General features: G+C 40.9%; 1 protein-coding gene across 1 annotated transcript in view; it reads left to right on the plus strand.

Moving 5' to 3' along the window:
* Positions 1–2,417: 2,417 nt before the first annotated feature.
* The window catches only part of LOC149783622 (uncharacterized), a 37,132-nt gene continuing 23,764 nt past the window's right edge, over positions 2,418–15,785 (plus strand). The window contains exon 1 of the mRNA XM_089931875.1: positions 2,418–2,566. Within this exon, the coding sequence (XP_089788001.1) occupies positions 2,483–2,566 (84 nt within the window). The 5' untranslated portion in view covers positions 2,418–2,482. The remainder of the gene's footprint in view (positions 2,567–15,785) is intronic.

Here is a 15,785-nt window from a genome sequence, read left to right on the forward strand (position 1 = left end):
AGAGTTAAGAAAGCTTGAACTTCAGAAAGAGGAAAATCAAATGCAATTAGGTAAGGAGGGAAGAGAGATGAAAATTGTATTGGAAAAAGAGGAGAGAGAAAAAATACAGTTGCAATTGAAGAAAGAGGAGAAACAAATGCAGTTTCAGAAAGAAGAGAAATAAATTCCAATGCGACTAGAATTGCAGAGAGAAAGAGAAAAGGAAGAAAGGGGATATCAATTTACATGAAGATAATTAGAACTGGCAAGTAAAAATCACATTTCCACTTTACATACAACTTCAAGTTTTGATGTTACTAAGAATATTATGTTAGTACCCTCCTTTTAGAGAAAAAGTAGACAAATATTTTCCAAATTGCTGAAAATTCAAAATGGCCAAGGAAGTATTGGACGCTATTATTACAGAGTACACTTTTTTGGCACGGCCTGAAATATCTATGCTTCCATATCAGTACAGCAAAGTGCTGACTATGATCTGGTTAGGGAATGCGTTTTCAAGGATTATGAGTTAGTCACTGAGACTTATCGGCAAAAATTCAGGAACTATAAAATGAAGATGGAAAAACACAAAATGTCTAGGCTGTCCTTGTCAGTTCTGAGTGGAAAAAATACCAAGGGTTCTACTCTAATTTCCTATGCAACCGATTGACTATGATATTACTTTGAATTTGCAAAAAATTTACCAGATTAAATGATTGCATCAGAGAGATCGAGCATTACAGAGGTGTTAGACAGAAATATAAGGTAGCATATACCGATTTAAAGAGAACAATAGCTGCATTGGTTTAAGTAACAAGTGTTGTGAGCATAACAGGGGCTGAACCAGGTAATACTGGAATAGCCACATGTGTACTTGGTCATTTAGTGTTAACAGGGTGAGGTACAAAATTAAGAGGTTTTTTTTTTTTTTTTTGCAATGAGACATGAATCCTACGTCATAGTTTTAAATTTCACGTAATCGTAGTATCTGTCATTATAACGCGGAACAGTTATTTTTAAGACGTGATAGGCAGGACTAACAGTGACAATATAAGTAAGTTAAATTGAAACATAAACTTGTACGAGAGGTTCACAGAGATTCAAAATGGAATTAGACAGAATAGTATCTGTACATGAATACTTGTCAAAGGAATACTATAGGAGAACTTGTTCCTTTGGCTTTAAGCTTGTTAGGTGTTATTGCAAAAATGGCTCAAAGCTATATTGACCCACAACATTGTTCTAAACCTCAACGAAATAGTAACACCATTAAATAGTTGAACATTGTTGACACACCATAAGTACGATGATAAAAAACAAACTTATTACACATTGTTAGTTGAATTTAGTTATAACAAATACGAGACGTACGAATAGATATTAAATGCAATTATTAACAACATGACCAATATAGAAAGTCAATAAATTGGACAATTAAAAATTGTTTCAGATGAGAGAAAGAAGAAATTTTTTTTTTGGGGGGGGATGAGTGAGATAGGAACTAAAAATAATGATCTACATACAAATTCAAAAGCAACAAGTTAACGGTGGAAACACCTGCCTTCGGTACAACTCTTTGCTTTGTAATTCTTTCCCTGTATAAACTGAACTCTATATCACAAACATTCCTCTAACGAAATGCATGATTAATGTAGACAACAGTCTACCTTACAAAGCAGCACGCTTCAACGATCTAATTGACAGAGGATGGATATTGTTGTTGGTTACCACAGTTTTTAGACGAACTCAAAAATAATGTCATATTCCATATCAAAGACAAGAATGAAACTAGTACTGCTTACATTCCTTATTGAATTTTTAATGTCGAAATGCGCATGAATAAAGCCAAGAGGGAAGGGCACTCATGATGACGCGAATGAAAATATTGGTGAAATAGAACTCAAACGAAATATAATGTCATCTACTGAAGCTGATTCATTTTGTCGTTATTTTGAAACAAAATACCAACGCTAGATACTGTATCAATGGCATCGGCCCATTATAGCTGAACTATTTAACATTTCTTATAATATTTCAAAATCAACGCTTACATGTTTACGCTACTTAAATAGTTTCTAAGTAGAAATATTACGACACAGCTCTGAACAAAGATATTTCGATATGACAAATACAGCAAAGTCTTCGTGTTATGTTTATATTCGTTTTAAATAAGCAATTTTAGAAATATTTAATGAAGCACATAGAACTTTTGCGCATGCGTTCCTTGCATGTTTAGTTGGTAAGAGTGATTAAGTAAAAAATATCACGATAACCTTTTAAACTTCCTGACTGGATATCAAAGATAAATTTTGTTATTTAAACGTATAAGCCCCAGGGGAGGTCGAGGTAAAAGAGCACGTGTCACATACACTCCGATAAGGGATGTGTACGATTAACTGGTTCCAACCGGACTAAACTTACAATAGTGGTATATAAAGTGGTAGGCACATTGACTTTTCCAAACGTTGGCATCCCTGGGTTCCGAAAAGTCTTGATCGGCAACATGAAACCAACAACTGCGATGGATCAGAAGGAAAGCATTGTGAGCATCATAAATAGAGACCTGATGCAAGCGGAAATACAGCAGGTATTTTTGTCTGTCTGTCTCTCTCGGAGTGGTTCATATATAGGATTCATTACCTGAAATGTTTAGGGTTCCATTACAATCATTCAATCAATCATGATCAGAGCAGGATATAAACTTAAACGTGTTGCTATGCCACAAAACTGTCTGTCTGTCTCTGTCTCTGTCTCTCTCTTTGTTCAAAGATCTTATAGGTTTTAGTTCATGACCACTAGGTGGAGAGATTGGCTCAGGTGATAGTATATGTTTTAGGAGTAGCTACGAAACTCCAAAACATTTTTAGTATCTAGCTGTCAGATTAGTCTGTAAACGAAAACACAATCAACGTAATATAAACTTGACATACGCAGTTATATTAAAAACAGTTGGATAGAAAATATAATATCTGAAAGAGATGTAGACTGTCGAACAACAGGAAGAAAGCAAAAGAAGAATATGAATACGTTATGTGAAAATACGTCTTATATCGGGCATCTCATACTTCTCTCTTCTGTCCTTCTTTTCTACATATGACGGTTTCAGTATCGAACTACTGCATATTATACAGTATTCTAATAAGTATGTGTATGATTTCGTCTGTAAAATTGTATTGTAATTATACGCACTAGATCCTGTAACGATATGCACTATATCCTGTAATGCACTAGATCCTGTAATGCACTAGGTCTTGTAACGATATGAACTAGGTGCTGTATTGATATGCGCTAGACCCAGTAATGATATGCACTCGGTCCTATAGCGATATGCACTAAGAACTGTGCTGATATGCACTAGGTCCTGTAATGACATGCACTAGATCCTGTAATGATATGCATTCGGTCCTATGGCGATTTGTACTAGATCCTACAATGAGACACACTAGATCCTATAGTGCAGGGATGCACAACCGGTGGCCCGAGCGTTGGATCCGGCCCGCGCACATGTTTTGTTCGGCCCTCAAAGCAAATTAAATCAACACAAAAATCTGGCCCGTGAACAGTAATTATATTTAAAAAAAATAAGTGTTTGCGGCCCTCGAGTGCAATGTAATCTGGCCCTTGGCCGAAAAGGGTTGTGCACCCCTGCTATAGCTATATGCAGACGGCCATATAATGAGATGCACTAGATCCTATAATGAGATCAAGGCACAATAATGCCCTAGGTCCTATGCTATAAACTGCACATATTATGTTTACATCTCTTTCTTTCTCTTTCTCTCCCTGGTGGTTGGTCCCACAATCCGTCAGTTCTACTTCAGTGAATCCAGATGTCTCTCCGTTTTTCTGGAACTAAGATGGTACTGCACAGTCAAATTGGCCAACTCGCCAGCGATTGAATGATCGCGTTTTGACTGTTAGGGTCGCTAGCCATATAAAGTTTGCAAAGTTATAGTTTCGAATTAACATTTGTTTATTATATATATATATATATATATATATATATATATATATATATATATATATATATATATATATATATAATTTAACAAATAATTTATTTCCCTGGAAAAATTCTGGAAAAATCAAAAAAGGAGAAGAACTTACGGATTCAAGAATCAAATCTAAAAATAATCCAAGAATAATCCATGATTCAAATTGCAAAAGTCCTAGTAATAAATGTTCTAATAATTTCAAGTTCGAATCCTGATGGAAAATCCAAGATGGATGACGATGACGTATGCTGTAGTCTGTACTGTGTTATCTTTTACAGTTCCTTGTAGAAATGCAAATAATGACACTCTGGTGTTGGAAACCTAAATTAAATTTGTAAGCAATGTCTTTCGTAAATTTCTGTATGAGCACTCCTCAAAATATTTCCAGAGAAATAAGAATTAATCCTTTTGAAATCCAACTGATCTGTAGAAAATTATAACTCAAAATATGGCTATATTAAAACTAACAAATACGCAGTAGTGGAAAAACTGGAATTGCGAAATCGAAAGGGGAGGGGTCGTGTTTATGTCACGTACACCAAAAATTACCCTGACAAAAACCAGTCATTTTAAAATAAAATATAACTTGTTTACGACGGTTGCTACAAATTCTGAAACAAGATCAAGATTTAGATCGACACCCGGTGTTTACAAAAAAATATGATTCAGGTCAACAGATTTTCTGGAAAAAGTATCATCTCCAGTGAATAAATTTACATTATAAGAGCATGAACTAGAATTTAAAAAAATTAAAACTGACAAACAATTAAATATGAATATGAATTAAATCAGATATATGTAACTATATATATATATATATATATATATATATATATATATATATATATATATATATATATATATATATACACACATTTGAAATATAAAATACAAACATGTTAATTCGAATGTTTCTTGTTTGATTATTTGCCCAGACTATTTAAAATTGTTAGATATCTCATACCAATGAGCGCTTAGTGCAGTGTATGTATTATTCATATTTCTTTTGGTACAACACTATCTTTCACCAGCCTGGTGACATTCGTTTTTTCAAGGTATGTAAGTAGTTATGTGGGATAGGATAGCGACAATGAAAATTAGCATTACAGGACCCCTTGGGAACATATAGCGACAATGGAAATTTAACATGGAGAAAAATCGTGGGAACATATAGCGACAAGGGAAATTTAACATGGAGAAAAATCGTGGGAACATATAGCGACAAGGGAAATTTAACATGGAGAAAAATCGTGGGACTGTTGAGCGACAAGGGGATTTGAACATGGAGAAAAATCGTGGGAACATATAGCGACAAAGGAAATTAACATGGGATTTTTTTTTTAAATTTTAAAAAAATAAAAAAAGGGGTAGGCAATTCAAAGACTATCTCTTTTCGAGAAATATGGCTGGCCCTGAAAAGGGCCTTTGGGTTTTTTCTTCTTTTAACTTCTTAACTTCTTCCACCATCCTCTTATTTTGTCCATCATTCCTTTCTTCTTTTTCTTTTCTGTTTCCGGCAACCAGTCCGGGTGACCCATGGCTCGGAACTTCTCTTGGATTTTCATCCAGTTTGCATTTAGTTTCTCTAGTTCTTCCTTTTTCTTTCTATTTTCTTCTTCTTTTCTTTCCTTTGACCACTTTTCTTTGATCTTCTTGACCTCTTCGGTCAGCACATTCCTCATTACTTCTTCCGCTTTCTTAAGCTTGTCTAAGCCCCACTTCGCGAAACACCAATCTGTCCATTCCACAATGTCTTCTAAAAAACACCTTACACTTGTCACATAAACTATCGCTTCTTTCAACTTACCCACTTTCACATACGGTGGGTTAATTAAACCTCTGATTCTCTTCTCCTCATCCTCTATCATTTCTTTTACTATATCGATGGCTAAGTGGAGGCTGGTTACTTGTCTTGAGACGAAGTCTTTTGTCACTGCATGCCTCCATTCCTGTTCAAGCCTTTCTGCTACATTCAATCCATCCACCATCCAATACCAACTTCCCATAAGGTTGTTGTACAAAGCTGAAGCTGCTGGCATCTTCTTGTTTGCTTATTCCGTAGAATGGGCTCCAATGGCAAACACTGTTAGTTTTATACTTAAAGCGCGAACGTGAAGGAAAACATCCCCCTAAAAACATAAAATGGATCTTACCTAGATCATGACCCAACAACGCGCGTACGTGAAGGAAAACATCCCCTACTTTCTCATTTCATATAATAAAACCCTAACTTTACTCTTCACATACGCTAAGAAACCCATAATCTACTATTCACACTAACATACCTGAGCTCTTACAAACACAAACACACTAACACATACCCTCACAATTTTTAAGAAAGAGTTAGTGTTTATATACACACTACTCTACCTACACACATTGGCAAATCTATCGTTACTTCTTTTCTAGAGTATTGGGTAGCCCTGAAAAGGGCTGTTTTTTAAACTCCAGATGCACCTATCTAATGGTTGCACCGTCCTGGCCTGGCGCCGCACACGCATCTTCTTCCCCAGTCTTCTTTCACCTTTCTTCTGGGGAGCGCAGAGGGAGGATGATTCGCTTCAACACCCCAATCCTCTGTCTCGGGAATATTGAACGACATCCTCTCTTCTCTTTTCTTTTCTTCTTCTTCCCTCTGTCTTCTCTCCTCTTCTTCCTTCTTTATTCTTGCTTCTTCTACTATAGCCTCCGCTGATAGTTCGTTTACTATCCGCCTGGCATATTCCAGGTGCATCTGGAGTTCTAACAGTTTCACTATTCTGCTAGTCATTCTTCTGGCTGTGTTGATCAATCAACAAGGGTAGCTGGACTGCCGAACGAGTTTCAATTTATAGTGAAAGCGCGGACGTGATGGAAAACATCCCCTAAAAAACATAAAATGGATCTTACCTAGATCGTGACCAAAATCAACAACAACGCGCGGACCTAAAAGAAACACTCACTCACTATTCTAAAATTTTTTATTAATCACTTCAATAGACTATCCACATACGCAAAGCAATCCAATCTAACCCCAAATATACACCTCTAACAGCCAAAAAACTAACATCATTTTAATCTACTATCCATACCAAGTTACGTGAGCTCTTACAAACACAAACACACAAACACACTAACACATACCCTCACATTTTTTATAAAAGAGTTAGTGTTTATATACACACTACTCCACCTAAACACATTGGCAAATTAATAGTTATTTCTTTTCTAGAGTATTGGGTAGCCCTGAAAAGGGCTGTTTTTTGTTTTGCTATGGCATTCTTTTTTTAGTTTCTAAGAATGCGATGTCCTCTGATTATAGACTTTCTGGCAATAGGTCTGCTTCTTCGGAAAGAGAAGAAGAACTCTTTGGTGTCGATACGGCAATCGACAAAGCCTCTGTCAGGTTCAGGTTGCTGCTGCTGCTGTTGTTGTTGCTGTTGCTGCTGTTTTTGAAGTCTGTACTTCTCTGTCCATTCTTCTTTCTCCCTGTTCACTTCTTCTCTGAAGAGCTCTTCTATCAGGTCTTCAGTGATTTTTAACATTCTCACATTCTCTATTTCTTCTGGCTTCGGTATCAGACTGTGTCTGACCCTATGCAAATTCACGTAGGCTTCGTTGAGCTTAGCTAGTTTGGAGCACATCTTCGTAGGAGGATGAGTCGACAATGGATGGTTAGACTGGAAACAACCCCGGTTCTTAAAGTGAAAGCGCGGACGTGAAGGAAAACATCCCCCACACGGTTTTCGAGCCGCAACGTTCAGTGAGTGTCATGAGAGGGATAGTAAGAAATGAAAGAGCATCAATTCAACATTCTTATAGCTGAACAAAAGACAAAAGCATTTTTTCAAAACACAACATTTTTTTATTCAAAAATCACTTAACACTAAACAACAACATTTTTAACAATAATCCAACACTATAACATCAAACAATTTTTTTCAAATCACAAACATTTTTTTCTTCAAATACAATCTACTTTAAACAAGGCTGACAACGTTGTGAATGAAATTGTGATTTCCACTGTTGGAAATCATTAGGCCATTGATGGACACTACGTTTCCTAGCTTGAGACAAAAGATAAGCATAATGGTCACAAAACCATCGATCTACTTTCACATCGTTTCTAGCAGAAGAACGAGGATCGAAATGAGTCACTAAATGTTCTAAGGAATACCCCAGGCTGCGATGATGCAGAAAATACACACAGTACTGTCCACACACCAAGGAATCTGTGCCTTGTAATTTCACATTATTGAATCGGGTGGTTTGAGCATTTCTTCTCATAAAGTCGATGATATCGTCTTCCAAAGGGGGCAATCCGTACGAATCGAAATATTCCACACATCCTTCTTGAGGAAAGTAAACGGCTACCCAGTGGGTTCCTGGGAGATGACTGTCGTCCGTGTTGATCACGTAAGCTTGATGGTCTTTAGGTTTGCGATGAGGGAGTTCATCTTTAGCACAGACGACAGGATTCCAAGAAGCCGTATACGAACTGTGGTTCAAAAGGTAATAAAGTTCCCAGGTATCCATTGTTTTGTGTTTGTTTTTCTTCTTCACAGGTAATAATACGTCGTCAATTCGATCCTGACTTTTTGCTTGAAAATGTCTGACGAATAAACGGTTATTCGTTCTGTTTCCTCACTCTGATTCAGGAGAGCTTCGATACGATGGATCTCTTGAGTGGTTAATGGTGGACAAGAATGTTCACGCAAGTCTTTATACCACTGGTGCAACACGTCTTCGTTCGAGATGAGACTCCAAGCTTCGTCCAGATACTCGTCCAATTTTTCTTCTTGACTTAACATCAGGCATTTATCGTGTTGAATTTGACTGGGATGATCGTTTTGACATCCATAACAATTTTTCTTGATCAATTCCGTCATTTTGTCGACCAAGTGTTTGGCAAAACAGGAGACTAAATGGGCTTCTTGTTCTGGCCATCTTGACTTCATCATGATCACTTCTTCCACAGTCTCCTCACATTTCATGTCCAAAGTTTCTCCACTAGGTAAAGAGGGATAACAGTCTTCCATGGTTTCTAGTAATCTAGAATGACTTCTCTCAAACTGTTGATTTCTATGGTATTGTCGAATTCTGCATACAGAATGACGTTCACCGTTTCATCAGGGATTCGGTTTGCAAATTGAATTTCCACACGAATCTGGCCAGATTTTATAGGGTGGAAATGTCCCTCGTCGCTGCCTTGGTCAGGAGTGAAATCGAAAGCCCACAAAGCATAGCCTCCTGTGTAATCCTCGTACGTAATACCGTGACTGGTGTTGGTTCCTAACTGGCCGGTGGCTTCGTACAGGGACAAGTACGATCTCAAGTAATTCTTCTTCTCAAAGTCAGGTTCGAAAGGTCGGGTACACAAGGTCTTGCCATCGCGACTGACTTCGATCTTGGACACGCCAAAGTGTTGAAAGTGGAAAGGATTTTTACCCAAATCTCCGTTGAAGGCTGTATTTTCGACGATACCAACGATCAAACGTTTGGGTAGCTGTCCTTGAAACAGATGATCTTCGATCATGGATCGTTGTCCCTTGGGAATGGTGAAGGTTTTCACTTCCACGCGTCGGATGGGATACTTAGCGGTCGTTCTGCTCAACGTCTGACTGATGTCGTTACCCACTTTAGGTAACACTTCTACGCGTCGTACGTAGAGCCTGGCTTCCTCGATGACAGTTTTGCAAGCAGTTTTACCTATCAAATGGAAAGCAGTACTGCTACGATTCAGTCTCAGGCGGACATTGACCCCGTTTAGCAAATATTTCTCTTGTAACCACATGTCCAAATGCAAACGATCCATCAGTTCTAAACTCTGTCCATCTTTGATTCTCTTTCTTCGTTCTGTAAATCCCTCATTGTATGGTTTATCTTTATCATTTGTAATAATTTCGAATTCTTCAAACTGGCCTGCTTCGTCAGCTTCCCATAGCACACAGGCATTGAGATGAGTGTTCTTGGCATCTATTCCGTACGTCAAGAGATTTTCCAGGTACGCTCGATAAGGGTAAGTATCCATGCTGCTGCTGACCAGTTTGTTGTTCAAGTACAAGTCCACTCCGCTAAACAAGGAATGCATGAAATTGTTGACGGGAGCTATTACCTCATCGCCATCTAGGGTCGAATTGTCCTCATCGACAACTTTGACTTTCAAGTACAAGTAACTGCTATTCAGATCGATGTAATCTTCGGGCTGTCCTTTGATTTCAAACTCGATGGGAGCTGAGGCTGTCAATGAGGAGACGGGGTGAAATTCCACCCACTGGGATTCTTGCATCGTCATCATGGTAGGGGGCATGGCAAACAGATCCAGTTCCGTCTTGGAACAAGCGCAAGATTCTCGGTGCATCATTTTTTTTGTCTCTTTTCTCAATAATCGAAAACGTCTAAGTCTCGAACGGTTCTTCTTTTCTTGGCCTTTCTCGCTTGAAGTCTGGTGAAAGGGTGTTTTCTTCTTCGTCTCTTTCTGCCTTGTCCTTGCTGAATGCTTGACTCGGTAGCGTGCAGGGCATTTATAGGTGTGTCTCGTCGGCCTAAAATGTCTTTGCCCGTTTGCAGCAAGACATTTTTGCCTGCCCTCATGAAGGCTTCTTTAGGGTTTTGTTTGTCGATGATGACATTTTGGAGAAATTCTTTGCCTTGCGTCAGTGCCGCATCTTTCAAGGCGTGCAATCCGCGTGTCACCATCGGTTTCAACACCGGGGCCACCGAACGAAAGGCCGATTTTAACATGTCTCCTAAACCGTGTCCTCGCTGCTGAGCCACCCCTCGGTACACTGGATACATGACTTACGAGTCGTGAGAGAACCGTTTTCGAAAATGGAGTTTCACCGTGACTTTTCCTTTGGTGAATGGAATATTTTGTCCCAAATCTCCTTTTATAGTAATGTTGACCGTGTCCAAATACGACTTGCTGACCGGCAAATAGTGAGGATGGACAAATTCGCGGTGGACGTGGTAAGTGTTTCCACCTTCCTCGTCAACGTTCGTGGTAGAATCCACTTTGAAAGGAATGACACGCAGTAATGGCACAGAGGTGTGTCCCACCACGTTATACTCCACCACATCGGAGTACACGAACATTAAATTCATTCCTTGGTTCAGTTCTACCGGTTTTCCAAAAGCTTTGTAAAAATCCATATTACTGTTGATCTTGGGGCTCCAATTGTTTGTGACCATTGTTGAATGTCCACCCAAAATTTCAAACAAAATACCATTGAACCTGAAGGACAATGAGTCCGTATCTGGAAATTTCATCAGTAAGCGACGAGCCACTTTATGGTACTCCAGGGTGACACTTTTTTTGACTTTGTTCAGGGCTTTGCCAAAGGCGAACTCGAACCTGTCCACAATAGTGTCCACCAAATGTTGACCACTAAAATAAAACCCTGCTGGAATTTTCACGGTGTAGATACTGAAGGTTGGTTTGCTGGCTGGTCTTGTGATCCCTGAAAACCCGATGTCAGTCATGGCTTCTTGTAATTGTTGGTTCAGGATTTCCACCTCAAAAAAGTTTTGTTTTTCGGTGATGTTTTGGATTTGTGTAGGGTGAATCATTTCTACTAAAGCCACTTCCCAATGGGCTTCGTGATCTAAGGGGATGGCTTGAGGTAATTTGGCCGTGTAACAGCACAACGTGTTGTTGGGAAACACCTCCATGGAACTGTCACTGGGTAAAGTTAAGTAAAATTGGTTTTGGTGACTCATAATTCCAGAGTTCTGTGGCTGTCCGAGGGGATATTACTGGACGTCAGAGGTGTGTCTCCGCCCAAAATGGGGTTCTGATTGTGGTTGGACTGGTGACTGGCACTGGCACTGGACACAACGTTCCCGTTCGAGGAGAATTTCAGGGAGGGATTGGGAAGCAGGTAACCGATGCAACTGCTCAATAAAATGGTCCACAATTGTTTGTCTCCTTGTTGCAAACTCAAATTGGCGATGGCTGCCCCGATGACACAATACACCACGAAGATTTGGCAGAAAAAGACGATTTGCGTTTTAGGCACACGTTCTCCACACCACACCCACAAGGGTTGTTTTTGTAAATCTTGCACAGAAGAACTAGGGGAAGGAGGAGTGGTCGACGTAGCTGCGTCTGCTGTGTGAAAGGGCATGATGGTCACTTCTTTTTATAGTGGATGACTTGCGAAGCGTCGATCCAAGAATCGAAACTGGGTGGATATCCTTTCCAACGTACTTTGACTTCTTTGACACGTCGTTTGCCCACTTTACGGGTTCTGCGTTCGAGAATGCTTTCGATGTCGTACACGTCGTCTTCTTTTTTGGTCACACGTTGTAACTCGGGCAAATAAAACGTTCCTTTGAGCACTTCTCCGTTCATGTCTTCCAATTTATAGACGGCAGGATGACGGCCATGCACTCGTCCAGTGACGCGAAACAATTCGGTCGTCCAGTTAGGTAAGTAACCTTTGTCGAAAGTGCGTTTGGTTTTGCCAATGCGCACCCAATCTCCTACGGTCAACTCTCCACTTTTCTTGGGGACAGCCCTCGTCGGGGACGTACCGAACAGACGCTCGAACACCAGCACTTCGTTGTCGGGAGTCACGTCTTGCGGGGCACGTCCGATGCTTCGATGGTAAGATTGGTTGTACGCTTGCACCAGATGCGGTAAGATGTCGATGTACTTCAGAGTGTGGTGATGCGTAAAATATTTCCACATGCGTTCTTTCAAAGTGCGTTGAAAACGTTCCACGATGCTGGCTTTGGTTTCGGGATTCTCGGTGGTAAAAAAATGAATGTCACGTTTCTTTAATTCTTTTTGGAAAGCTTGGTTCAGAAATTCGGTGCCTTTGTCCGTTTGCCATCGAAGAGGGTGACGACCGCTTTGTTTCAACACCCGTTGCAGGGCTCGCACTAACTCGCTGCTCGATTTGGAAGTCAAGGGCACGACCCAAGCAAATTTGGAAAAGACGTCGATGACACAGAACAAATATTTGTAGCCACGATTGTAGCTGGCCAAATGAGAGACATCGGCTAAATCGGCTTGCCATTGATGATCGATGCCTTCCACTTGGGTGCGACTTCTGGCAAACTTGCGTCGAATGGGTTTGTGCAAAGTGTAGGTAGCTTGTTCTTGTAACCATCGTTGCACTTGAGGTAAACGGAGACTTTTCAGTCGCGTTTTGGCAGCACGATACAATTTTTGAACTCCTGCGTAACCTGCAGGATGCGAGGGATCGTAGTAAATGCTAGCTAAGACTTTTTCCATTTTTTTTTTTGCTGTGTTAATAAGTCACCCACTCTTCGGTGATGCTACTTTGGGTGGGTCGAAAGGGTGGTTTGGAAACGGATTTACGTGTCCGATGGGCTACGGGAGTAGAAGTAGAAGGTAGTGGTGGTGGTGGAGGTGGCAATGGAATGGCTTTGGTTTTCTTTTCTTTTTTCGCTTCTGGTTTCCCTTCTTTCTTTTTCACTTCTGTCGAAGGAGGCGTGGACATCATCTTTTTAACCCAAGCTTTCATTTCTTCTCGTTGGGGTGTGGGGGACGGGGTCAACAAGGATGCTGCAATCTTGCTCGAAATGGGAGCTGCTGACGGTGTTTGAAACACTTCGCGCATCTCTTCTTCCTCAGGTCTTTGTGGGGTAGCATCTCTGGTGACCCATGGGGATGATAGTGGTGGTGGGGGTAATGATGATGATGGTGCTGGACTTTTCATCAAGGTCTTAAAATCTTTTAGAGTGGGTAAAGCTGTTTCGTCTAAAGCTTTCTGGTGAAAGAGTTGCAGTCGTTGCAAGAGTTGACCGTACTTTTGCGATTTTTCTGTTTCGGACAAATCTTGGCGATCCATCAAGGATTGCAATTCGTGTTGTAACTGGGACATCTCGCTCAAATGGGGATTGGGAGGTAAATGCGGGGTGCGTTGTTCTTGCCACCGATGGTATTCCATCCATCGTTTGTAAGGCACTAAAGCTAGTTTTCGTCCTTCCATGGGGTTGTCAGGGGTCGATTCTGAGATCTTGGAACTTCCGAGGCCTTTTTATCTTGCTCCCATCAGTCCTCCCAACATGGTTCCCAAGACTCCTTTCAGTATGGGGCCTAACAAGAGAGGTAAAATACCTCCACGTTGGACCAACATCTTCTTTTTTTGACGAATGGGAATTTTCTTTTGAACCATTTGGCGAAGAACGTGACGATGTTTGCCTAAGCATTGTTTCTGGTGTTTGGACAAAGGGATCGTGCCTTTCAAAACGTTCAAACAACATTCGCACACGGTATCGATGACCTCTTTGGAGGCCGTTTGAATGAGTTTTTTTCGTAGGGGTGAAGAAGCTTTGGACAGGACAGATAACAGGTCCCCATGTTTAGCTAAACGTGGTGGCAGTCCTTTCCTTTTCTTTCCTTGGGGTTTTCTGGAGGGTGACATTTTTTGCTTGTGGGTTCCGGGACATTCACTGAACAGACACTAACGTCGATGACTTAACGCACACCCTTTTATCTTTTTTTTGGGACTATCGCTTTGTCATAAAGGTGACAATGTTTTTCCCAAAATCACCAAGGAATCCTCCCCTTTGTTGACGCCTCTTTTTCTTGGAACGACTGTGTCTTTTCTTAGGGTAATGTCGATGCTTGGCTAAGCGCTTTGTCGGATGACGCGTCTGCCTTTGTCTCTTTCTTTTGTGGCTTCTTGGAGGTGACATCTTTTTTACAAGTTCACTGATACCCCGACTTGGTCACAGGCTCTTTTTATACTGGAACGCGTCGCCACTGATTGTCTTTACGTTTTATCAGTTTGAGGACAGGCATGACACGTCGTGCAGGGGTACGCAACGGACTAAATCGAGCCAGTTCTTGCTTGGACAAATCCAGTAAACTTTGTAACATGCCCGATCTTTCTTGGACTTTGATTTTGGGAGAAGGTACTTTGTGAGCAGCAGCCACTGCCGCTAAATGGGAGGGTCCTGCCACTGGGGAAGTTCTTTTGGGGGTCATCAACGGAGATGTTCTTGGTGTGATCAACGTCTCCAAGTACTCTTCAGTTCTGGGTGTCATCAACGGAGAAGTGGATGAACGTGAGGATGCCGGAGACGCAGTCACTGCCGTGGCAGGTCGTGGTTTGCGAGTGTAAGGTTGCGTCCTGGCCGAAGTGCCTCTCTTGCGACTAGTTTTCTTCTGTGGACTTTTCTTTTTCTGGGGACTTTTTCTCTGTTTCTTTTTCTGGGGGCTTCTTTTCTTTTTCCGGGGTGGTGGTGTCTGGTAAGAGGAGGGTCCTGCCACTGGAGAAGTTATTCTTCTTGGGGACCTGGTCTTTTTCTTTTTCTTCTTGGGGCTTCGTTGGACTTTTGTCTTGGGGATAACTTTGGGGGCATTAGGATCCCATCTTAAGAGTGAGCGAATGATGACCCCTCCTAGAGTACCGCTCCCTCCAGGTTTCAAAATGATTTGTTTTTTGGTTTGAGTGTCGATGCGGGGATCGGCCAGTTGGACCAAAGCGACTTTGTTTCGATCGAAAAAGCGTTTGGTTTGATGAGGAATCTGAATGATTCCTTGGAGTAATTGACGTGCCGTCACCGTGAACCATCGTAAGACTTCTTTGAGACTAGCTTCTAAGACACGGGCTCGTGTTTGTGGATTTTTTTCTCGACTGATGCCATACAAGGCACGAATCAATTTGACGGGAAGATGCGACTGAAGGGACGTCATGTTCACACTGTGTGAGACAGACGAAAAAGGGTCTGAGGTTTTTATAGATTTTTTATGGGGAGTGAAATGAAGTCGAGGACGGAGACGTGTACAGGACAAGCCCTCCGTCTTGGCACCAGTGGTGAAACAAGTGGGTACGAAATCGCAAATCCTCGGGG

This window comes from Sinohyriopsis cumingii, chromosome 14 (genome assembly GCF_028554795.1).
Source record: "Sinohyriopsis cumingii isolate HCF-2022 chromosome 14, ASM2855479v2, whole genome shotgun sequence".
NCBI classification, from domain to species: domain Eukaryota; kingdom Metazoa; phylum Mollusca; class Bivalvia; order Unionida; family Unionidae; genus Sinohyriopsis; species Sinohyriopsis cumingii.